At 40.6% G+C, this 26,020-nt stretch overlaps 2 protein-coding genes across 4 annotated transcripts in view; one reads left to right on the forward strand and one right to left on the reverse strand.

The window, feature by feature from the left end:
• Positions 1-11,393, forward strand: part of psmb7 (proteasome 20S subunit beta 7) — a 47,489-nt gene extending 36,096 nt beyond the window's left edge. For both annotated transcript variants that reach the window (XM_034192883.1, XM_034192882.1), the window contains 4 exons: positions 3,241-3,356; positions 3,441-3,499; positions 5,351-5,502; positions 11,215-11,393. In XM_034192883.1, coding sequence (XP_034048774.1) covers positions 3,241-3,356; positions 3,441-3,499; positions 5,351-5,502; positions 11,215-11,326 — 439 coding nt within the window. In that variant the 3' untranslated portion in view covers positions 11,327-11,393. The remainder of the gene's footprint in view (positions 1-3,240; positions 3,357-3,440; positions 3,500-5,350; positions 5,503-11,214) is intronic.
• Positions 11,394-18,408: 7,015 nt separating this feature from the next.
• The window catches only part of LOC117529968 (serine/threonine-protein kinase Nek6-like), a 73,954-nt gene continuing 66,342 nt past the window's right edge, over positions 18,409-26,020 (reverse strand). The window contains exon 9 of one of the 2 annotated variants that reach the window (XM_034192881.1): positions 18,409-20,360. In XM_034192881.1, the coding sequence (XP_034048772.1) occupies positions 20,250-20,360 (111 nt within the window). In that variant the 3' untranslated portion in view covers positions 18,409-20,249. The remainder of the gene's footprint in view (positions 20,361-26,020) is intronic. The other variant, XM_034192880.1, reaches the window with a different exon arrangement.

Below are 26,020 nucleotides of genomic sequence, written 5' to 3' on the forward strand. Positions count from 1 at the left end.
ACAAAAGCACCTCCGTGTTGCTCTCACAGGACGGCTTTCAGATGGCTTTCAGATGGCTTTCGGTGGCTTTTCAGTCGTGTGACTATCCGAGAAATTGTGGATGAGCTGGACATGCGAGAACATGTCCTGTGAGGCTTCGTCATGGCGTTTCTTTGCGCCATGCCATAGGGGAGGTGATGGTCTAGTGCTTAAGGTGTTGGGCTTGAGTCCAGAAGATCATGGGTTCAAATCCCCACCTGACTGGAAAATTACTAAGGGCCCTTGGGCAAGGCCTTTAATCCCCTATTGCTCCCGGTGTGTAGTGAGCGCCTTGTATGGCAGCACCCTGACATCGGGGTGAATGTGAGGCATAGTTGTAAAGCGCTTTGAGCATCTGATACAGATGGAAAAGCGCTATATAAATGCAGTCCATTTACCATGCAGCTCCGTCCCGACATGCGAATTCCTCCGCTCCTCTTTCCATGACAAAAACTCCTGTAACAGTGGAATGTGCCGTTCATTTCCAAACTGAACGCTGTGTTGATCCGGGACATCGTCTGACTACCAGAGAAATTGCAGAAGACGTGGACATCAGCACTTTTTTGGCAAATTGAGACAGACGTGCGGAGGAATTCGCGCGTTGGGACGGAGCCGCATGACGCAAAGCAACGCCGTGATGAAGCCTCACAGGACATGTTCTGGCATGTCCAGCTCATCCACAATTTCTCGGATAGTCACACGACTGAAAAGCCACCGAAAGCCGTCCTATGAGACTAACACGGAGGTGCTTTTGTCCCACGCCATTAGCGGCTCTGTGGCGCATTCCTCCACTCCTCTTTCCATGACAAAAACTCCAGTAACAGTGGAATTTGCCAAAAAAGTGCTGATGTCCATGTCTTCTGCCATTTCTGTGGTAGTCAGACGACGTCCCAGATCAACAAAGCCTTCACTTTGGAAATGATCTGGTCGTTTCAGCCTGTCGATCGCCGCTCGGAGCGGGGCGCGCTCTCAGCCGCTGTGGGCGGTCTTTAAACCAGCTGTAACACTCCTTAATCTTTGAAATCCCCATAAAATCGTCCCTGAAAGCCATCTGAATATTCTGAATGGTGTCCACCTGGCTGTCTCTCACAGTTTCTGGAAAAATTTGATGCAGCAAAGCTCCAAAACGTTCAGACATTTTACTTGCAATAAAAATCCGACAAGGGGGGTGAACCACTCCTCACTCAAAGCCTGCTCACAGGCGAATGACGCAACCGACAGGCGTGAAAAAACTCACGCATGCGCACGAAGGTTCAAGCTTGGCTGATGTAATCACACGTGATTCAAATCCATATGGTTTTTGCAAAAAATAAAAAGGTTGGATAGTTTTCTAACAGACCTCGTAGAAGGGTGAAAGTTAGTCGTGACTTAGAATGTTAGAAGTATGACTGGTACAGGAAGAGAGCCGGCTGATTTGATGGAGAGGAAGAAGGTAGACATAATGTGTGTGGAAGGGAAGTAAGAGCAGGAGCATCGGTGGTGGGTTCAAGTTGGAGCATGGTGTCAGTAGGAAGAGAAATGGTGTATAAATTCTACCTGTGTGCAATGAATACAGGTAAAGCGTGCAGAACAGGAGGAGTTCTTAAAGAAAAACTAACAGGTCTGTGAGAGCCAGAATTCTTGATGGTTGTAGGTGATCACATACTTATTTCATGCAATAAAATACAAATAAATTATTGAAAATCATACAATGTGATTTTCTTTGTTTTTTAGATTCTGTCCCACAGTTGAAGTATATCTACAATAATTATAAAGCACTCCATCCTTTGTAGGTGGGAAAACTTGCAAAATCGACAGTGGATCAAATACTTTTTTACCTCATTGTGTGTGTGTGTGTGTGTGTGTGTGTGTATATATATATATATATATACACATATATATGTATATATATATATATATATATATATATATACACGTATATATATATATATATATATATATATATACACATATATACCTTTGCATGAGGAACTGTAACCAGTTTACGAAACGGCGAAACAGGAGATTTTAATGGCCCAGTCCACGCTGCCCCACAAAAACGGCACGTTAATAAGGAACAAATAAAAACTATCTGGTGTGAAATGGCAGACGATTTTCAGTTCTTGCCCGCTACAATATACAAAGGCCCCAGTTAGCGACTTTAATCAGCAGAAAAGTGAGTCACGATTGACATCTTTAAATGTCTTTGACAGAGGTTGATGAATAAATTGTGCTTGTGAATCAGAAGCATCAGGTCATGTTGTGACTACAGAGCTACGAGAGCCAATCGCGGGCTGCCGGGTGGTATAAATGAACCTGGATAACCTACAGAGGAAGCAAACACACGTGGATAGATGTCAAAGCAAACCAAAGCTCTGCATCGGTGCTTGTTAAATCTTTGCCTGAATACGTGTCAGTTCGTCAGGTAAAATCAACGTAGAGAAAGGATCATTTTCCCACTACACACCCTCAAAGCCAGTGTAACAGCCCATTTGCACCATAATTTCTTTCAGGCAGCAGTGTAATGAGCCGTTAACTGTGTTATAACACCGGTAAGAACTATGGAATGACCGTTATCACAAGAGGAAACCACCCGGTCATCGCACCACGTCACTCAGTGTTCATGTATCATCTCACAAACAGTCAGTATTGACTAATACGGCTTGTCTTACATGTCATGCTGTGGCTTCCAGCTTGTCATATATTTGTGCCGTGTACCGTTTGACCAGTAGGTGTCAGTAGTTTGTAATGAGCTGTCAGATGAAACTTTGAATCCTTTCATGGTCTGGGAGCGGACATTGTGTTTTTCTAAAGTAAAACCACGCGTTTGAACCTGAACCTAGGGGAGGTGTTGGGCTTGAGACCAGAGAGTCCTTGGTTCAAATCCCTGCCTCACTGGAAAATTACTAAGGGCCCTGGGGCAAGGTCCTTAAGTTGCTCCCGGTGTGTAGTGAGCACCTTGCATGGCAGCAGCCTGACATTGGGGTGAATGTGAGGCATTATTGTAAAGTGCTTTGAGCGTCTGATGCACATGGAAAAGTGCTACATAAATGCAGTGCATTTATTAACCTTTGCTGCAGTCCACCTCACATGGTCTACTGCGGCTTTACACATGTTAGCTTGTGTCCAAACATGCGGACACACTGGTGTGTCCTCTCACTGGTCACTGCAGCCATTTGAATTTGGTTTGAGTTTTTTTTTTTCACAGATGTGACTTGGGAATACTGCGCTCTGTGTCTTCAGGTACCAGGGCTACATTGGTGCTGCTCTGGTGCTGGGTGGAGTGGACTGTTTGGGTCCTCATCTTTACAGCATTTACCCACACGGCTCCACAGACAAGCTGCCTTATGTCACCATGGGTGAGTGTGTGTGTGTGTCCCCACAGTGTTAAGTTCCAGGTTTTAGAATGTGCGTCTGAACCCTGATTAACTGTTTAATTGCAGGCTCTGGCTCGCTTGCTGCCATGGCGGTGTTTGAGGACCGCTACAAGCCTGATATGGAGGTTGGTATACAGTAAAACTCGCTTGTCCACTATGGATTCAGGTGGACCAGCGAATTTTGTCCATTATAATCAGAATCTGCTCTGTGTATAAAACGGTTGAAATCTGTGAGCTGGTGTGTGTGTGTGTGTGTGCGTGCGTGCGTGTGTGTGCGCGTGCGCTGCTGCTCATTGCTCCTCCACTGCGAAAAGGAATGTGTCCAAGATGATCCTCCCCCCTGGCAGCAGGTGTATTTTTTTTTTTTAGATTTTTGTTGATAACAATTAATCATGCACAAAGCTGAACCTGGCGCAGGCTGCTTTTATGGCTCATGGTGGCAGGTGCACAGAAACCTTCACAGAGCTGCAGCTTTCACTGTGACTGCATCAAAATGAACAGTTTTCACTTAAAAACAAGCCGTCAGAACACGACATCACACTTATGTAAACCTTGGAATGAATTTGTGCCTCAGTTCTTAACGTTAACAGCTACATTCCATTCAAGCGCACGCTGCGACGCTTCTACAAGTAGCAGCTACATCACCTGTTTGTTGCAAATGCTGTATACTTTGAAACCGGTCACAGACGTGCACAAAGTAATCCCGGTGGATCATCGGATGATCACTAACAGGCTAAATGTAAATTGTTATGATTTCAGTGCGACATGTCCTTTAAGGAGGACAGAGGGCAGACACATTTTGTGGCAGTGGCATGTTTTCTTTTTCTGTGGCGTGTTGTCTCAGCAGGTGCCAAAAACACTGGCATCTGCCGTGGCACATACAGATGCCAGCCGGTTGGCCGGCCTGCTGTGTGTTTGAGTCACAGTACGGTGACAACACGGCAAGCAAAGAGCAGAGTTTGCTCTGAGCGTCTCTGTGGGTGTCCTCGCTGTGGTTAAACTAAAAACAGTTAGACCCCTGACACATAACAAACACTAACCTCCCCACCCAAATACTTCTAAAATCTCCTCCCGAGGATGACATGGCGCTCATAAAACCACCTTTCCTCCCTCTCAATCAGGTTGCTCTTTCCACATAAAGATGCATAAATCTTGATTGTTTCTGCATTTGGGTTCAGTGCAGAAGGTTCCTGGTTCAAACCCCACCCCTACCACATTTTCCATGTATGATCAGGAAGGGCATCCAGAGTAAAACTTGCACCAAATCAATGTACAGATCCACCTCGGATATGCTGCAGTGACCCCAAGTGCAAACAAGGGAGCAGCTGAAGGGACTGACTTACTTTACTTCATTGTTCCTGCTCAGAGACCACAAACCAGGGGTGCATCCAGACAGAAAGAGGGTGCTGTGGGGGAGACGTGCCCTCCACAACACCCCTTGATTAAAGGTCCACTTTTGAAGACATTTTTCATACTATAAAAATGATAAATGATAATTTTAACAACTAAAATGTTTAGCTCAGTATTTCTCTGGGCCTAAGTTTGACTGTAGTTCTGCACTAAATTTAATTGATGAGCCATATAAAATAAGTTTAATTAATTTAACTTTTCTGCATAACTAAAGTGGGATGTGAACCAATATCTTTTTTTATGTAATATCTAAGCTCACCATTACTGGGTCTGTTTGGATTCTACCTTTAAAATCATGTCCATTAGGATGAGGGAAGCCAAAAATATGAAAATGATTATGGCTCTTGTAGTTTAGTAATCTTTGGTTAAAGGCAAAAATTTTTTTTTTTTTTTTTTTTTTTTAAAAGAAGTTCACTGTTAGCTGGGGGTGAAAAACATCAGTCCTGATAATAACAAAAGTCTTCATTTCTTTATTTGCAGCAGCGTTGAATTGTACCTTTTTGGATTCTACAGGTTTTTATTATTAAATCTGACTCTTTATTCTTTGCCGTTCTGTCTGTTGAAAGGAGGACGATGCTAAGCAGCTTGTGCGCGATGCCATTGCTGCTGGCATTTTTAACGATCTTGGCTCTGGCAGCAACATTGACCTGTGTGTTATTACCAAGGTCAAAGTGGACTACATCCGTCCTCACGACGAGGCCAACAAGAAGGGTGTCAGGTACCAACACAACACTGACCTTGGCTGGTATTGTACCGTGCATCGGAAAGTATTCACAGCACTTCACTTTTTCCACATCTTTATGCTGGAAACTGGAGTAAATTCATTTTTCCTCAAAATTCTACACACAGTACCCCATAATGACTATTTTTGCAAATTTAAAAAATAAAAAACTAAGAAATCACATGTACATAAGCATTCACGCCACATCTGATAGTCCTTCAGGTGCCTTTTATTAAACTCCAGATGGGCTGCCATGTGCCTTTTACTAAGGAGTGGCTTCCGTCTGGCCGCTCTACCATACAGGCCTGATTGGTGGATTGCTGCAGAGATGGTTGACCTTCTGGAAGGTTCTGCACTCACCACAGAGCAATGGAGCCACTGCTGGCCCTATCCCATTTGGTGCCCTAGGCAAGATTTTTAATGCCCCCCATCTAATGCAAACCCATCTATGACATCATCCTATGAGGGTTGTTTTGAGACCACATAGTTTATGCTTAAATACCTCAAAAGAGCATCTGAAAAGAGGAGTAATAACGTGACACCATCAGGTGCCTCTTCTGCAGTACAGTTCTGTGAAAACATTTGTATCCCCTTGAGCTTTTACATGATTGAATTTTTTAAGATATCAAAAAAAAAAAAAAAAAAAAAATCAAAAATTCAGGCTTTTTGTATTAAAATTTCTATAATGATGCCCCTTAAACTCAGTGAAAAGTGTGAATTACAAGAAATAAAAATCTATAAGCCAAAATGATGGTGTGAATGTTAGTGACCTCTTTCCCACTTCATCTTGAAGCTGTTAACTGATGTACAACCCCTGGCAAAAATTATGGAATCACCGGCCTTGGAGGATGTTCATTCAGTTGTTTAATTTTGTAGAAAAAAAGCAGATCACAGACATGACACAAAACTAAAGTCATTTCAAATGGCAACTTTCTGGCTTTAAGAAACACTAAGAAATCACGAAAAAAAAATTGTGGCAGTCAGTAACGGTTACTTTTTTAGACCAAGCAGAGGGAAAAAAATATGGAATCACTCAAGTCTGAGGAAAAAATTATGGAATCATGAAAAACAAAAGAACGCTCCAACACATCACTAGTATTTTGTTGCACCACCTCTGGCTTTTATAACAGCTTGCAGTCTCTGAGGCATGGACTTAATGAGTGACAAACAGTACTCTTCATCAATCTGGCTCCAACTTTCTCTGATTGCTGTTGCCAGATCAGCTTTGCAGGTTGGAGCCTTGTCATGGACCATTTTCTTCAACTTTCACCAAAGATTTTCAATTGGATTAAGATCCGGACTATTTGCAGGCCATGACATTGACCCTATGTGTCTTTTTGCAAGGAATGTTTTCACAGTTTTTGCTCTATGGCAAGATGCATTATCATCTTGAAAAATGATTTCATCATCCCCAAACATCCTTTCAGTTGATGGGTTAAGAAAAGTGTCCAAAATATCAACGTAAACTTGTGCATTTATTGATGATGTAATGACAGCCATCTCCCCAGTGCCTTTACCTGACATGCAACCCCATATCATCAATGACTGTGGAAATTTACATGTTCTCTTCAGGCAGTCATCTTTATAAATCTCATTGGAACAGCACCAAACAAAAGTTCCAGCATCATCACCTTGCCCAATGCAGATTCGAGATTCATCACTGAATATGACTTTCACCCAGTCATCCACAGTCCATGATTGCTTTTCCTTAGCCCATTGTAACCTTGTTTTTTTTTCTGTTTAGGTGTTAATGATGGCTTTCGTTTAGCTTTTCTGTATGTAAATCCCATTTCCTTTAGCCAGTTTCTTACAGTTCGGTCACAGACGTTGACTCCAGTTTCCTCCCATTCGTTCATTTGTTTTGTTGTGCATTTTCGATTTTTGAGACATATTGCTTTAAGTTTTCCGTCTTGACGCTTTGTCTTCCTTGGTCTACCAGTATGTTTGCCTTTAACAACCTTCCCATGTTGTTTGTATTTGGTCCAGAGTTTAGACACAGCTGACTGTGAACAACCAACATCTTTTGCAACATTGCGTGATGATTTACCCTCTTTTAAGAGTTTGATAATCCTCTCCTTTGTTTCAATTGACATCTCTCGTGTTGGAGCCATAATTCATGTCAGTCCACTTGTTGCAACAGCTCTCCAAGGTGTGATCACTCCTTTTTAGATGCAGACTAACGAGCAGATCTGATTTGATTCAGGTGTTAGTTTTGGGGATGAAAATTTACAGGGTGATTCCATAATTTATTCCTCAGAATTGAGTGAGTCCATATTTTTTCCCTCTGCTTGGTCTAAAAAAGTAACCGTTACTGACTGCCACAATTATTTTTCCTGATTTCTTATAGTGTTTCTTAAAGCCAGAAAGTTGCTATTTGAAATGACTTTAGTTTAGTGTCATGTCTGTGATTTGCTTTTTTTCTACAAAATTAAACAACTGAATAAACATCCTCTGAGGTCGGTGATTCCATAATTATTGCCAGGGGTTGTAAAATACAAAACTTGCACTATGCATAATTTCTTCAGTTGTAGCCATAAAAGCCGATAACTTGCTCTGGGTTGTCTGGGTGTCTTGGTGGCTTTCCTCACTCGTCTCCTTCTTGCACGGTCACTCATATTTTGAGAACTGTCTACTCCACACTCCATCCCCTGACTGTAAAAGTGATGGTTTGTACGTGTTCTACTAAAGGGGTCACTAATGTATTCACACCAACATTTTGGCTTTTAGTTTATTTCTTTTCATTCATGATGCAGACATTATGTTTCACTGTGAGTTTAAAACAGGACACCATTTTAGAAATTTTAATGTAAAAAGACTGAATTTTTGTTTTATAGTGTCGGAAAAAATTCAAACATGTAAAGATCAAGGGTGCACAAACATTTTTACAGCACTGTATGTAGACTTTGCCACAAGGTGGCACCGGAGCCCTGGCAGATTTGAGGGGGTTAATGATGTGTGTAGTTAGTAGACGCAGACAACATGAACTTTAAGTAATGCAAATAAACAAATAAGCTTACACCTATGTTATAGCTTTTTATTTAGTTATTTATTTATTTTTGCTATTACAAGCAGGGAAAACTTTAGCGTTGTTTAACCACGTGACGTTTCCAATCTGACACTTTTTTTATGCTCCATCACAAAATGAGTGACATTTTATGATGCGGTTTGTTTGTTTGTTTTTTCATCATTATTATTATTACTATTTCTATCCCCCCCATGAAATTGGATTGAATACAAATGTAAACAGCTAATGTCATTGATGATCACTGCGTGTCAAACTGACGGAGAGAAACTGCTTAAAAGCCTCTAAAACCAACTGTTCCCCCCCAACCAAACACAGTTTATTTTGGGTTGTTATAGATCAGTTTAGGTGAACCTCAAAGCCTGAATGAAGCCACATGAACACTGATGGAATGCAGCGGAAAAATAATTTATTTTTACTGTACTTCAAGTGGTCCTGTTTTTCCTCCTTGAATTTTTTTCCCTTCCACTGGAATAGTGAAAATTTACTTTTTCTTTTCTCCTCATTTGTGGCACCCCCCCACCTCAGATGGACCCCGCCCTTAGCAATTGTCTGTACTGCATATAAGCCAGGGCATGGCTGGATCTCTGACAGAGGGACCGTCGGGTTCTTGGTCACCTCCCTGACTGAGATCCTTCTCCCATGATTCCATAGTTTAGAGGGTTGTCCAGCTCTAGGAAGAATCCTGGTGCATCAGAACTTCTTCCATTTATGGATGATGGAGGTCACTGTGCTCATTGGGACCTTCAAGGCAGCAGAAATGTTTCTGTTCCCTTCCCAAGATTTGAGCCTTGAGACAATCCTGTCTGAGGTCTACAGACAATTCCTTTGAAGTCATGCTTGGTTTGTGCTCTGTCAACTGTGGGACCTTACATGTAGACAGGTGTGTGTCTTTCCAAATCATGTCCAATCAACTGAATTTATCCCAGGTGGACTCCAGTTAAACTGTAGAAACGTATCAGTGATGATCAGTGGAAACAGGAGGCACCTGAGCTCAGTTTTGAGCTTCATGGCAAAGGCTGTGGATACTTACAAAGATGTTATTTATTTTTAATATTGCAGACATCTTAAAAAAAATTCATGTTGTCATTATGGGGTATTGTATGTAGAATTTTGAGGGGGAAAAAATGAATTTACTCTATTTTGGAATAAGGCTTTAACTTAAAATGTAGAAAAGTGAATACTTTCCAGATGCACTGTAAATCCTGTGTGTGGGGTATGAATTAATACTGATTTTGCAGTATTTTCCAGTGTTAACACTTCAGTGTTTAAAAACAAACTCTATAATGGAATAAATCAACAGCACTGGTACATTCTTGGCTCCACTGATGGAAGATGATCAGTTTGGTGTCACTGACTCTCATCAGGTTAGGTTTCAGGTTCCTCCTCTTCCAGGGTTGCTTTTGTAGCCGTCTGAATTTTCTGCCACATAAACTCCAGACACACAGGGTGACAAAGTAACACACCGTGAAATTAAAATTTCTGTCAACATTTGTAGAAACTCAAAACTTCAAATCTCTCATCTTCAGATGGAGTCTTTGAGCAAAAAACAAAAAAGAACGCAAAATGCCACCGTCCTTTTGGATCAGTCCAAGAGTAGGTCGCACGATGTTCGATTCTCAGCCGCGCTGTTGTGTGTGAGCCTTTTCCCTCGCGTTGTCCTTCAGTCATGTCCACGGTAAAGATAGAAAGTGTGAACACCAGGAGCAGACTGTGCATGCAGTGGTTTTGTTCGTGATGCAGTAAAACTCGTTTGTTTAAAACTAAACCTGGCAGTGTGGTGAAGCGGCTAGTGCGTTTGTTTCCAGAGCAGAAAGTTCCCAGTTCAAGAGCACCGTGCTGTTCTCAGTCTAATGTGGGGTTGGAAAACGTATACTAGGGGAGCTACGACCACTACCTTTGCCCCTCCCCCCAAGGACTAAACCAAACCAACTTTTTTAGGTTCCTTAGATGACCCTAAAACACAATCAGGATGTTCCCAAAAATAAAAACTGGCCTCAAGCCAGTTATCCAACATTGCGCCAAGATGGCCGCCAAAATAGGATTTGTCGCTAAAACACCTTTAAACAACATATAAACAACTTAAATATCACAGAGATTCAATAAGGGTCTATTAGTGGCCATTTTGGACGCCATTTTGAATCTTAAACCCATGAATGAATTTAGTTTAGGCATGAATGAGTTTGCTGTGACCTGCAACGGTCTTCCCATTGAACCTCTGTGATATGTAAGTTGTTAGAAATCATCCCCATAAAACACATTTTCCTGACAAATTGGCCTCTAATTTCACCTTTTGGCTTAAAATTTTGATTACAAATCTGAATAGCAGGCTGTAGATTATTTTTATCTGCGGGCCAACTAGCTTCTAACTCAGAAAAAAATTGGGGGCCAATCAGAATTTCAAGCGCTAAAGAGTGAGTTAAAATAGATAAATAATAGTCATGTTCAGGCCAATTCCTGCAGTGAAATTTTAATTGGGGGGAGGGTTCTGGGTTGAGGGGACCCCCCCTCCCCCAATGACATAAAAGCAATTTAATATAAATTGAGATTTGAATTTGATAGAACATTTTTTTAAGTAATAAAAGTAATGTTAATAATATAATAGGTTAGATTATAGCCTTTGGTTGTTTGGAGACGTGTAATTTTTTAATGAGCTGATGAATTATTGTTTGATTCCTGTTTTGTAGATCTGGAGATTACAAGTACAAAAGAGGAACAACTGCCTGGTTGACCAAAGCTGTGACCCGGCTGGACCTGGAGCTGCTGGAAGAAACCGTGCAGACCATGGACACCTCCTAAAACTGCCCCTCCCCCAGTGTCCCAAAAACACACGTAGTTTCTCTGTGACTCACAGTAAAAATGTTGAGCTTTTTTTTGTTGTTGTTCAAATAAAATCAGTTTAAAAAGAACAAGTTGCATCAGATTTGATATTTGATTTGGACACATGACTTGACAATACCCTGAACGTGTCCTCTGTCTGTCTGCAGTTTGGACACATTTTAATAAATAAATGCTTTTCCATTTTATTGCATACTTACCAGTTTGAATGTTGTAAAAAAAAAACAAAAAAAAAACAACTTTTTTTTCAAAATTTCATCCACATGTACAGAAACTCTCAATTCATACACAGTTGAAATGTCAAAAGCACATTTTTAATTGCACAGATGAGTACAGTTAGAAAAAAATGTCTATGTTGGAGTGAAATATCACATTTCATGAACAGTGAGTACACAGAATGTTTCCTTCGTTAGTTTGTATACAATTGTTGAAATATTTCTGGACAGAATAAAAGATTTGCTCCTAAAAACATTTACCGTCCAAATGACTCACAGCATTTAACTTCTACAATGTGCACAGTTTCATATTTTATTTCTACAATGTGCACAGTTTCACAGTAAAATGTTTAAAAACCTTTGAAGAAGCAGTAAAGTGAAACTACGTCACATTTAACTGCAGTCTCGCTGTATTTGTTAAAGTACTGCTGGACGCCCACCACAGCTGGACTTCTCCGGCTCTTAAAAAGAAAATACACCTTTCACTTGTTGACCTGCATTTTATTTTGTCTTATTTTGGAGTTTTGTCAGTTTCATCATAGCTGAGATCTGGAGAGTCTCCGTGCACCTTCCTGACAGCCAAAGCATTGAGGAACTTCAGGCTAACGCATTGAACATTTGAACACTAAAAGTGAATTGTCATACCTTAACGATGACTGCTAACGTGAACATCGGACACCAAAGACATCGTTTTCTAGACTCTGTTACATTGAGCACTGGCTCATAGAGGCGGATGCGTGTGAAGTGGATAAGTTGAGTTGAGCCGGGTGTCACAATAACATCAAAGGGCTTTTTAGCAGAAAATCAAATTTCCCAGGAACCACTGACTTGTGAAACGTGTTATGACTCTTGTCCTCGAGTTAAACTTTAAATCAGCCTTAAACTGGGATGAAGTCCCTTTGGTGACTAGAAAATGGAGAGGACGCTGAAAGAAGGCACAGCACACGTTTAGGTCATACAAGGAACACTCAGTGGAAGTACAGGTGAAATTTTCTGAGCATGTTCCGAAGAGCATGTTCTCAAAGGAGGTAAATACAACCCCTGGCAATAATTATGGAATCACCGGCCTCGGAGGATGTTCATTCAGTTTAATTTTGTAGAAAAAAAGCAGATCACAGACATGACACAAAACTAAAGTCATTTCAAATGGCAACTTTCTGGCTTTAAGAAACACTATAAGAAGTCAGGAAAAATTGTGGCAGTCAGTAACGGTTACTTTTTTAGACCAAGCAGAGCGGAAAAAAAATATGGACTCACTCTATTCTGAGGAATAAATTATGGAATCACCCTCTAAATTTTCATCCCCAAAACTAACACCTGCATCAAATCAGACCTGCTGTCTGCATTTAAAAAGGAGTGATCACACCTTGGAGAGCTGTTGCATCAAGTGGACTGACATGAATCATGGCTCCAACACAAGAGATGTCAGTTGAAACAAAGGAGAGGATTATCAAACTCTTAAAAGAGGGTAAATCATCACACAATGCTGTAAAAGATGTTGGTTGTTCACAGTCAGCTGTGTCTAAACTCTGGACCAAATACAAACATGGGAATGTTGTTAAAGGCAAACGTACTGGTAGACCAAGGAAGACATCAAAGCATCAAGACAGAAACGTAAAGCAATATGTCTCAAAAATCGAAAATACAAAACAAATGAACGAATGGGAGGAAACTGGAGTCAACGTCTGTGACTGAACTGTAAGAAACCGCCTAAAGGAAATGGGATTTACATACAGAAAAGCTAAGCAATCGTGGACTGTGGATGACTGGATGAAAGTCATATTCAGTGATGAATCTCGAATCTGCATTGGGCAAGGTGATGATGCTGGAACTTTTGTTTGGTGCCGTTCCAATGAGATTTATAAAGATGACTGCCTGAAGAGAACATGTAAATTTCCACAGTCATTGATGATATGGGGCTGCATGTCAGGTAAAGGCACTGGGGAGATGGCTGTCATTACATCATCAATAAATGCACGTTTACGTTGATATTTTGGACACTTTTCTTATCCCATCAATTGAAAGGATGTTTGGGGATGATGAAATCATTTTTCAAGATGATAATGCATCTTGCCATAGAGCAAAAACTGAAAACATTCCTTGCAAAAAGACACATAGGGTCAATGTCATGGCCTGCAAACAGTCTGGATCTTAATCCAATTGAAAATCTTTGGTGGAAGTTGAAGAAAATGGTCCATAACAAGGCTCCAACCTGCAAAGCTGATCTGGCAACAGCAATCAGAGAAAGTTGGAGCCAGATTGATGAAGAGTACTGTTTGTCACTCATTAAGTCCATGCCTCAGAGACTGCAAGCTGTTATAAAAGCCAGAGGTGGTGCAACAAAATACTAGTGATGTGTTGGAGCGTTTTGTTTTTCATGATTCCATAATTTTTTTCCTCAGAATTGAGTGATTCCATATTTTTTCCCTGTTTGGTTTAAAAAAGTAATCGTTACTGACTGCCACAATTTTTTTTCCCCTGATTTCTTATAGTTTCTTAAAGCCAGAAAGTTGCCATTTGAAATGACTTTAGTTTTGTGTCATGTCTGTGATCTGCTTTTTTTCCTACAAAATTAAACAACTGAATGAACATCCTCCGAGGCCGGTGATTCCATAATTTTTGCCAGGGGTTGTATAGCAGACGAACACACTAATATTTGAGAAGTGAAATGAAGTTTCTCATATTTACAGAAAGTGTGCAATAATGTAAACAAAATTAGGCAGGTGCATAAATTTGGGCACCCTTGTCATTTTATTGATTTGAATATATTTAGCACTAATTACTGGAACACAAAATTGGCTTGGTAAGCTCACTGACCCTTGACTTCCTTACAGAGGTGAATCCAATCAAGAGAACGGTATTTAAGGTGGCCATTTGCAAATGTTTCCCCTCTTTACATCTCTTCTGAGTGGCAACACAGGAACCTCTAAACTCTCAAATGACCTGAAACAAAGATTGTTGCTGCAGATGGTGTCTCTGTGCATCGTTCACTATGCAGCGCACTTTGCACAGATGCTGGATGATGCTGTAATGGAGAGGAAGCCTTTTCTGCATACACGCCACAGAGTCGCTTGAGGTATGCTAAAGCACATTTGGACAAGCCAGCTTCATTTTGGAATAAGGTGCTGTGGACTGATGAAACTAAAATTGAGTTATTTGGACATAAGGGGCGGTATGCATGGCTGAAAAAGAACACAGCATTCCAAGAAAAACACTTGCTACTACCTACAGTAAAATTTGGAGGTGGTTCCATCATGCTGTGTGGCCAGTGCAGGTACTGGGAATCTTGTTAAAGTTGAGGGTCGCATGGATTCCATCAATATCAGCAGATTCTTGAGACCAATGTTCATGAATCAGTGACAAAGTTGAAGTTGCGACAGGGCTGGATCTTTCAACAAGACAATGACCCTAAACACTGCTAAAAAAAATCTACTAAGGCATTCATGCAGAGGAATAAGTACAACGTTCTGGAATGGCCATCTCAGTCCCGAGATCTGAGTATTATTGAAAATCTGTGGTGTGATTTTAAGTGGGCTGTCCATGCTCGGAAACTAACAAACCTGAGATGTTTTGTAAAGAAGAATGGTCCAAAATACCTTCAACCTTCAATCCAGACTCTCATTGGAAGCTGTAGGAAGCATTTAGAGGCTGTTATTTCTGCAAAAGGAGGATCTACTAAATACTGATGTATTTTTTTCTGTTGGGGTGCCCAAATTTATGCACCTGCCCAATTTTGTTTAAAGAATTATTGCACACTTTCTGAAAATACAAATGTCATTTCATTTCTCAAATATCAGTGTTTGTCTACTATATATTTAACTGAAATTGCTGATCCAAACAACCAATTATTTATAAAGGAAAATCCTGGAAATCATCATGCACACTGTGTATACTTTTTGTGCACTGTGTATACTTTTCAGATGCACTGTATAAACAGTGCATCTGAAAAGTATACACAGTGCACTGTATAAACAGTGCATCTGAAAAGTATACACAGTGCTTCACTTTTTCCACATTTTGTTACAGCCTTATACCAAAATGGAGCAATTCATTTTCCCCCTTAATGCCAACATAAAAAAGTACTGAAAATTTTACAAATTTATTAAATACTTGCTGAGTTATCCATTCTACACATGGGTAAAGGAGAAGAATTTTAGCCATATCGTTGTATATTTCATGTCACTGTAGTTAAGCTGCAATAAGTTGCGTTGCACTGTGTGAATGCTGTCATTAATTTTCATAGAGCAATTTATGACATTCATGAGACTCAAATGATGATAAAAAGGTGATCGATAGCATGTCCATATCACTGCAGTGCTCTGGGATATATAATGTTCTTCGTGTTCCAGTGAGCGGGTCGTGACTGTAATTAAAGCGCATATACGCTTTGAACCTAAGGGCCCCAGTGACCTCCCCCTTGCCGCCCCCCCCCCCCCCCCTCACCACAGCAAGTTTGGTGTCAATTGCTTAAGTACTGTGGCTGTGCATTGTATACACACACACACACAGCCTTATATATAAGATAAAAAACTAATAAATCACAGGGACATAAGTGTTCACAACCTTTGCTCAATACTTTGTTGATGCACCTTCGGCAGCAATTACAGCCACAAGTCTTCTTGAATATGATGCCACATCTGATGGTCAATAATCCCCTTAATCCATTTGATCGCTTTGGGTGAAGACACTCTGTCTCAGATGTGCTGCTGTGGTCCAAAATGACAGACTGATTTTTAGGGGTGGACAGTTTGGTCTGCAACACTGGTTTAGGGCACAATGTGAACAAAAGCTCATGATGTATGGACAAGAAGACAAGAACGGGACACGACAGAAGTTCAGCACAGGTGCTACACCTCCTCTAGATAACCATCTCAACTTGAGAGGATGTGTCATCATAATCTATAATCATAGTTATAATTTACAACAAGTCCACAGACTAGGTAGTCTGAAAGATCACTTATATACATGCTGTCCATATTCTTGAGCCGCTTGGGTGGGTAGGGAGAGTTCCCATAGGATAAAAAAAGCTTTTCAACCTGCCATCCCTGGTTCTCAAGACCAAGCACCTAAGTAACTCCGTTTTTTTTTTTTGTTTGTTTGTTTTTCCAAGATATTTAGTAGTAAAGTTCCACCTCAGATTTGGAATGCATCATAGAATACATACCTTACTGAATTATCATGCACTGTCAACTGTGGGACCTTATATGTGTATGTTTTTCCAAATCATGTCCAATTAACTAACTTTACCCCAGGTGGGCTCCCAATAAAGCCGCAGAAACATCTCAAGGATGATCAGTGGAAACAGGATGCACCTGAGCTCAATTTTGAGCTTCAGGGCAAAGGTTGTGAATACTTAAAGGACGTGTCGCACCAAAATCATAACAATTTAGATTTAGGCTGTTAGTGACCATCCAATGATCCACCGGGATTACTTTGTCCACATCCATGACCCGCTTCAAAGTATATGGCATTTGCAACAAATAGCTATGGAGACTTTCAAAAACAAAGAACGTGTGAGTACTCATGTTTTTTTCTGACAGTGGTGACGTAGCTACTAGAAGCGTCCCAGCGTGCGCTTCAATGGAATGTAGCTGCTCATGTTAACGGAGGCACAGATTAACTCCAAACTTTACACTAGTGTAATGTCGTGTTATGACGACTCGCTTTTAAGTGATAACTGTTAATTTAAAATTAATAAAAAGTCCACAATATTAAACAAGCCATGAATCGTGTGTGTGTGCATGATTGCCAGTCAGAAAACAGATCCACTTGTCCTCAGGTACTGACCGTGCATGCAATCACTGACCAGAGAACGATGTCCGAGCGCAGCTCAGCTTCAGCTTAGGTTCTGTCATGATTGTAGCATGGAGGACAGAGAGTCCATTGTCTCCTGTATGAAAAATACATCTGCATTTTCAGGCAGTCTGTAAAAAGAGTGTGCTGGAGACCATCCACGTCCACGATCACAGCAGCAGTAAACCAGCATCCTGCCGCACCGAGTTTCGGGGTGAAATGTGTCGTCACCTCTCTGTAACAGTGAGCCATTTATTCATTTTTTGGATGTAGCAGGTTCGTTTCTCTCTGTCTGTCATTGGGATGTTTGTGCTCATTCTAAGATGTACGTCACACAGAAATGCAGAGAATCGCCGACTAAGATGTTTTGCGGAAATGCACCTGCTAACGTCCAGAGTGAGAGGAACAATTTCCAATAAAATACATCAACGACCACTATTTATTAGCGCATGTGTGCAGAGAGACTTGAGTATCATGAGTACGTTTGTTGTCTTGCGAACTGGGATGTTAAAAAACGTGCAACATGTCCTTTAAATACATGCGACTCTTTAGTATTCTAATTTTTAATAAATTTGCAAAAATGTCAAAAAAGAGTGTGTAGAATTTCACCCATTTTTTAAATAAAGCTGTAACATAAAATGTGGAAAAAGCGTGAATACTTTCTGGATGTACTATTATACAAATAATGAATGTTTATGATTTCAATGGTATTAGTATTTATGAATATTTCATGTTCCATTCAACAGGGTGAAACTGAGTTGAATGGAACATTCCAGCTTTCACTGAATTAAATATTTGTTCCATTGAAATAATGTGAAAATATTCACTATTTGTTTGATATAACGGTGAAAATAGATCTTATTTTGGTATTTTATTAATTTCTAAGCTTTGACATCAATAATCCAATATGAACTTTAAATAGGAGCCCAAAATTGTTCTCAGTCAACTTGGAAAAACAGATGGAGTCCGTGATACTTCAAAAAAAAAAAAAAAAAAAAAAAAAAAAAAAAAGGACTTTGTACTTCCTCAGTCCAGTGAAAAATCATGTCAGAAAATTGTCCAGGTTTTCATACTAACAGTTCTTCATGTTTCCAGAAAGCTTTTGGAGTAGCTGATTTTTTTTGTGTGTGTGTGCATGTTACAAGAATTAGCACAATTAATTAGCTTGTTCGTCGTCCGTTAGCAAAACAAACTCCGCCATGTTTAGCTAAATGCCGCCACCACCACCACCAGTGTTGTGCGTGGGCGGGGTTTGGAGGGTGTAATGGTAAAAAATGTATGGAACCAAATTTGCATACTAAATGCAACGCAACACAAATAGGACGAATAATCCATCTCACCTGACATACAACACACCAATCATATGACAAGGATCCACTCAGCCATTTTATTTATATATGTACGTATGTACTCGTTGGTTGTTCTTGGTCCTACGGAGAAGGCAGAATGGACGCTCAGGGGAGGCAGAGGTCAGCAAGAAATTTACTCTACAACACTGGATTAATGCACAAGAGATGTTGGAGCGCTAACACAGAAAGATGTTTTTTGGGTGCAATTTTTTTTGGATGGTCAACAGACTCTCAAAGGACGCTGTCCTTTGTAAGGGACCCTTTAGCTCGAGTTCATGTCTCCAGACGGTTCCTAAAGTGGGATTTTGTGTCAGTGCTGTCAGACTGAAGTGATCTGTTACACTGTCAGTATCACAAAATAAGACCCTCATCAAATCATGTTAAGGTCAAATATTTTTGACTTTGTCTAAATTGGCGTCCAAATCCACAACTTCACTGTGAAATGTTTGATGAAACTGAATTTCAGTGACTCAGCAAATTTTGTCCATGACAAAGTGTTTTCATTCCTTCTTAATTCTAGTAAATAACATACAAAATAAGAACATCTTATGCTGTTTACAAAAATATCAAATACTTCAGAGCGAAAAGAAAACCAGAACGCACAATGTGAGGACGCAGCCCTCGTTAAAAAAAAAAAAAAAAAAAGCCAAGAAGCAGGAGAACAGAAGCTGAGAATGTTTTTAACACTCCCTGGTCGAGCAGAGTTTCTTTAACTTTCTGTCATTGCTGTCAAGAGTTTAAAAGAACAAACATTAACTGTGTTTTTTACAGCCCAAAAAAACAATCAAATGTTGAACTGCCGTTACGTGGAGTGTAAATACGTATCCCTGGAGACGTTATGTCTGTTTGTATTTCAGGGTGAACCCACTTCACTCACACAGCTGCTAGCATCACACGGCTAACGGTTCAAATACAAACACCGCCCTCGAACACACTGTTTGTGTGGATATAACCTTTATGTTGCAATAACAAACACACACACAAAAAAGACTTAAACACGAGTTCTAAGCTTTAGCTGAGAAAAAAAAAAAAACAGCTTCTAAACATTTAAATCTTCAGACAGAAATAAATCTCACTCAGCTGGAGGGAACCGCAGGTGGAGTTAGTGAACCTCAGCTCGCGGCATGGGAATATCTTTTCTCAGAAGTCGTAAATGTTGAATAACTTCTCTTTGTAGCAAATTAGTGAGATGGATGCAATCCGACAGTAAACACTGATTAATGGGCACAGGGTCTGAACCTGGAATGCAACCACTGTGACGTCATCTGAGACACTCGAAAGATAAAGACCGCGAATCATGTCTCACACCAACAACCACGGTTTAAACGTTTGCTCTGCACTGCTGATGACGTCCTCCAGGAAAGATCAGATGTAGCTCTGACATCAGTCAACTTATGCAAAGTTTCCTCCTCACCTCTGCTGAACAAAAAGTTGAGATGAGGAAAAGCCAAAAGCACATTTCTGCAAAGAGCTGGCAGAGCGACGGCAGAGTGACGGCTGTCCTCACGCGGGCTGAAGAACTGCTTCTCAGGTGCTGGAAGTCCACATGTGCATCTGCTGGGCAATCTGCAGCACAAACACGATGTCCGGCCGCTGGGCCGGGTCCGGATTGATACACATGCTAACCAGGTCCCGGAGCTGTGAAAACAGTGCGTTTGTCTTTACAGGAAGTGCAAAAATAAATAAATAAATAAATAAATAAATCTCAAAAATTGTACATCTAAGGAATGTAAGGAAACAACTTTTGTCTTGCTTCATACTTCAGGATACTCTGTAGAACAAAGCTGGGTTATTTCATTTATTCTGAATTTGTGGTTATTGTGTATGTACAGTAGTACTATAGTACAGTAGTACTACTAGCAGTAGAAGAAGTAGTAATATATTTGAGTTTATACAGTAGTGTTCAAATCAAAATCAAATCAAAGGCTGCTTTCATCAGTTTGAGTACCTTTGTGAATGTGTACGTCCTTAATAATTCTGTGCTCAGGCCTCAGTCCATCCGTCAGTCATCAGTCAGTCCATCAGACAGTCAAATCAAATTAATTTATATAGCGCCAAATCACAACAAACAGTTGCCCAAGGTACTTGATATTGTAAGGCAAAGCCATACAATAATTACGTAAAAACCCCAACGGTCAAAACGACCCCCAGTGAGCAAGCACTTGACGACAGTGGGAAGGAAAAACTCCCTTTTAACAGGAATAAACCTCCAGCAGAACCAGGCTCAGGGAGGGGCAGTCTTCTGCTGGGACTGGTTGGGGCTGAGGGAGAGAACCAGGAAAAAGACATGCTGTGGAGGGGAACAGAGATCAATCACTAATGATTAAATGCAGAGTGGTGCATACAGAGCAAAAAGAGAAAGAAACACTCAGTGCATCATGGGAACCCCCCAGCAGTCTAAGTCTATAGCAGCATAACTAATGGATGGTTCAGGGTCACCTGATCCAGCCCTAACTCTAAGCTTTAGCAAAAATTAAAGTTTTAAGCCTAATCTTAAAAGTAGAGAGGGTGTCTGTCTCCCTGATCTGAATTGGGAGCTGGTTCCACAGGAGAGGAGCCTGAAAGCTGAAGGCTCTGCCTCCCATTCTACTCTTACAAACCCTAGGAACTACAAGTAAGCCTGCAGTCTGAGAGCGAAGCGCTCTATTGGGGTGATATGGTACTATGAGGTCCCTAAGATAAGATGGGACCCGATTATTCAAAACCTTGTAAGTAAGAAGAAGAATTTTAAATTGTATTCTAGAATTAACAGGAAGCCAATGAAGAGAGGCCAATATGGGTGAAATATGCTCTCTCCTTCTAGTCCCTGTTAGTACTCTAGCTACAGCATTTTGAATTAACTGAAGGCTTTTCAGGGAACTTTTAGGACAACCTGATAATAATGAATTACAATAGTCCAGCCTAGAGGAAATAAATGCATGAATTCGTTTTTCAGCATCACTCTGAGACAAGACCTTTCTAATTTTAGAGATATTGCGTAAATGCAAAAAAGCAGTCCTACATATTTGTTTAATATGCGCTTTGAATGACATATCCTGATCAAAAATGACTCCAAGATTTCTCACAGTATTACTAGAGGTCAGGGTAATGCCATCCAGAGTAAGGATCTGGTTAGACACCATGTTTCTAAGATTTGTGGGGCCAAGTACAATAACTTCAGTTTTATCTGAGTTTAAAAGCAGGAAATTAGAGGTCATCCATGTCCTGTCACATAACACTAGTGTTCAGAATAATACTAGTGTTATGTGACTAAAAAGATTAATCCAGGTTTTGAGTATATTTCTTATTGTTACATGGGAAACAAGGTACCAGTAGATTCAGTAGATTCTCACAAATCCAACAAGATCAAGCATTCATGATATGCAAACTCTTAAGGTTATGAAATTGGGCTATTAGTAAAAAAAAGTAGAAAAGGGGGTGTTCACAATAATAGTAGTGTGGCATTCAGTCAGTGAGTTCGTCAATTTTGTGGAACAAACAGGTGTGAATCAGGTGTCCCCTATTTAAGGATGAAGCCAGCACCTGTTGAACATGCTTTTCTCTTTGAAAGCCTGAGGAAAATGGGATGTTCAAGACATTGTTCAGAAGAACAGCATAGTTTGATTAAAAAGTTGATTGGAGAGGGGAAAACGTATACGCAGGTGCAAAAAATTATAGGTTGTTCATCTACAATGATCTCCAATGCTTTAAAATGGACAAAAAAAAAAAAAAGAGAGACGCGTGGAAGAAAACGGAAAACAACCATCAAAATGGATAGAAGAATAACCAGAATGGCAAAGGCTCACCCATTGATCAGCTCCAGGATGATCAAAGACAGTCTGGAGTTACCTGTAAGTGCTGTGACAGTTAGAAGGCGCCTGTGTGAAGCTAATTTATTTGCAAGAATCCCCCACAAAGTCCCTCTGTTAAATAAAAGACATATGCAGAAGAGGTTACAATTTGCCAAAGAACACATCAACTGGCCTAAAGAGAAATGGAGGAACATTTTGTGGACTGATGAGAGTAAAATTGTTCTTTTTGGGTCCAAGGGCCACAGACAGTTTGTGAGACGACCCCCAAACTCTGAATTCAAGCCACAGTTCACAGTGAAGACAATGAAGCATGGTGGTGTAAGCATCATGATATGGGCATGTTTCTCCTACTATGGTGTTGGGCCTATATATCACATACCAGGTATCATGGATCAGTTTGGATATGTCAAAATATGTCAAAAGGTCATGTTTTCTTATGCTGAAGAGGACATGCCCTTGAAATGGGTGTTTCAACAAGACAATGACCCCAAGCACACTAGTAAGCGAGCAAAATCTTGGTTCCAAACTAACAAAATTAATGCCTCACAGATGTGAAGAAATCATGAAAAACTGTGGTTATACAACTAAATACTACTTTAGTGATTCACAGGATTGAGTTTGAGTTTGTAGCGTCAACAGAAGATGCTACTATTATTGTGAACACCCCCTTTTCTACTTTTTTTTTTTTTACTAATAGCCCAATTTCATAGCCTTAAGAGTGTGCATATCATGAATGCTTGGTCTTGTTGGATTTGTGAGAATCTACTGAATCTACTGGTACCTTGTTTCCTATGTAACAATAGGAAATATACTCAAAACCTGGATTAATTTTTTTAGTCACATAGCACTACTATTATTCTGAACACTACTGTATATTACAGGGCAAGAACACAGTATCAGAATTACAATGACTGACAGACTACGGACTGACTGTCTGTCTGTCTGATGGACTGACAGACTACGGACTGACTGTCTGTCAGTCTGATGGACTGACTGATGAACTGACAGACTGTGTCTGATGGACTGACTGAGGACTGACGGACTGACTGAAGGAGTGACTGACTACTGACTGACTGTCCGATGGACTGACAGACTACTGACTCTACTGGTGGTTGGCTCTCACTGCGGTATTGTATCACTTCCTGTTCCGGAGCACAGCGGTGTTTTGCTGTATCTGTTAGCTGTTTAATCTGCGTAGTTAGATTGATCTAGATAACGATTTATTTCACAGTGTAATCTTCACGTGCCTTAACTAAAACACTCTCTCTGCTGAATCACCTCTAAATTATTTTCACATTCTTCACTTTGTGTGTTTTTAGGAATCTGCTAGCTTAGCACAGCTATTAGCTCTTAGCCGGTTTAGCATGGCGGCTTCTCCTGTCTCTCCCGCACTTTTCTGCTCTGGGTGTGAAATGTTTAGTTATTCCTCGGCCTCCTTTAGCAGTAACGGTACTTGTAATAAGTGTAGCTTGTTCGTAGCTTTGGAGGCCAGGCTGGGCGAATTGGAGACTCGGCTCCGCACCTTGGAAAATCCTACAGCTAGCCAGGCCCCTGTAGTTGGTGCGGACCAAGGTAGCTTAGCCGCTGTTAGCTGTCCCCCAGCAGATCCCGAGCAGCCGGGAAAGCAGGCCGGCTGGGTAATTGTGAGGAAGAAGCATAGTTCTAAACAGAAGCCCACTGTACACCACCAACCCGTTCACATTTCTAACCGTTTTTCCCCACTCGGCGACACACCCGCCAAGGAACAACTCTGGTTATTGGCGACTCTGTTTTGAGAAATGTGAAGTTAGCAACACCAGCAACCATAGTCAAATGTCTTCCGGGGGCCAGAGCAGGCGACACTGAAGGAAATTTGAAACTGCTGGCTAAGGCTAAGCGTAAATTTGGTAAGATTGTAATTCACATCGGCAGTAATGACGGTTACGCCAATCGGAGGTCACTAAAATGAACACTGAATCGGTGTGTAACTTTGCAAAAACAATGTTGGACTCTGTAGTTTTCTCTGGGCCTCTCCCCAATCGGACCGAGAGTGACATCCCTTACCAAAAGTAGTATATGCAAGTATGTTTCAAGTATACTTCTAGTTTACTTTTTATATACTTATAAGTACTATTTTTGGTAAGGGATGTTTAGCCGCATGTTCTCCTTGAATTGCTGGCTGTCTGAGTGGTGTCCAAAAAATGAGGTGGGCTTCACAGATAATTGGAAAAGCTTCTGGGGAAAACCTGGTCTTGTTAGGAGAGACAGCATCCATCCCACTTTGGATGGAGCAGCTCTCATCTATAGAAATCTAGCCAATTTTCTTAAATCCTCCAAATCGTGACTATCCAGGGTTGGGACCAGGAAGCAGAGCTGTAGTCTTACACACCTCTCTGCAGCTTCTCTCCCCCTGCCATACCCCCAATACCCCATCCCTGTAGAGACGGTGCCTGCTCCCAGACCACCAATAACCAGTAAAAATCTATTTAAGCATAAAAATTCAAAAAGAAAAAAATAATATAGCACCTTCAACTGCACCACAGACTCAAACAGTTAAATGTGGTTTATTAAACATTATGTCTCTCTCTTCTAAGTCCCTGTTAGTAAATGATATAATAATTGATCAACATATTGATTTATTCTGCCTTACAGAAACCTGGTTACAGCAGGATGAATATGTTAGTTTAAATGAGTCAACACCCCCGAGTCACACTAACTGTCAGAATGCTCGTAGCACGGGCTGAGGAGGAGGATTAGCAGCAATCTTCCACTCCAGCTTATTAATTAATCAAAGACCCAGACAGAGCTTTAATTCATTTGAAAGCTTGACTCTTAGTCTTGTCCATCCAAATTGGAAGTCCCAAAAAACAGTTTTATTTGTTATTATCTATTGTCCACCTGGTCATTACTGTGAGTTTCTCTGTGAATTTTCAGACCTTTTGTCTGACTTAGTGCTTAGCTCTAATTATAAGATAATTATAGTGGGTGATTTTAACATCCACATAGATGCTGAGAATGACAGCCTCAACACTGCATTTAATCTATTATTAGACTCAGGTGGCTTCGCTCAAAATGTAAATGTGCCCACCAACCACTTTAACCACACTTTAGATCTTGTTCTGACATATGGCATAGAAATTGAAGACTTAACAGTATTCCCTGAAAACCCCTTTTTGTCAGATCATTTCTTAATAACATTTACATTTACTTTAATGGACTACCCAGCAGAGGGAAATAAGTTTCATTACACTAGAAGTCTTTCTGAAAGCACTGTAACTAGGTTTAAGGATATGATTCCTTCTTTGTTATGTTCTCCAATGCCATATACCAACACAGTGCAGAGTAGCTACCTAAACTCTGTGAGTGAGATAGATTATCTCGTCAATAGCTTTACATCCTCATTGAGCACAACTTTGGATGCTGTAGCTCCTCTGAAAGAGAGAGCCTTAAATCAGAAGTGCCTGACTCCGTGGTATAACCCACAAACTCGCAGCTTAAAGCAGATAACCCGTAAGCTGGAGAGGAAAT

This window comes from Thalassophryne amazonica, chromosome 17 (genome assembly GCF_902500255.1).
Source record: "Thalassophryne amazonica chromosome 17, fThaAma1.1, whole genome shotgun sequence".
NCBI lineage: Eukaryota > Metazoa > Chordata > Actinopteri > Batrachoidiformes > Batrachoididae > Thalassophryne > Thalassophryne amazonica.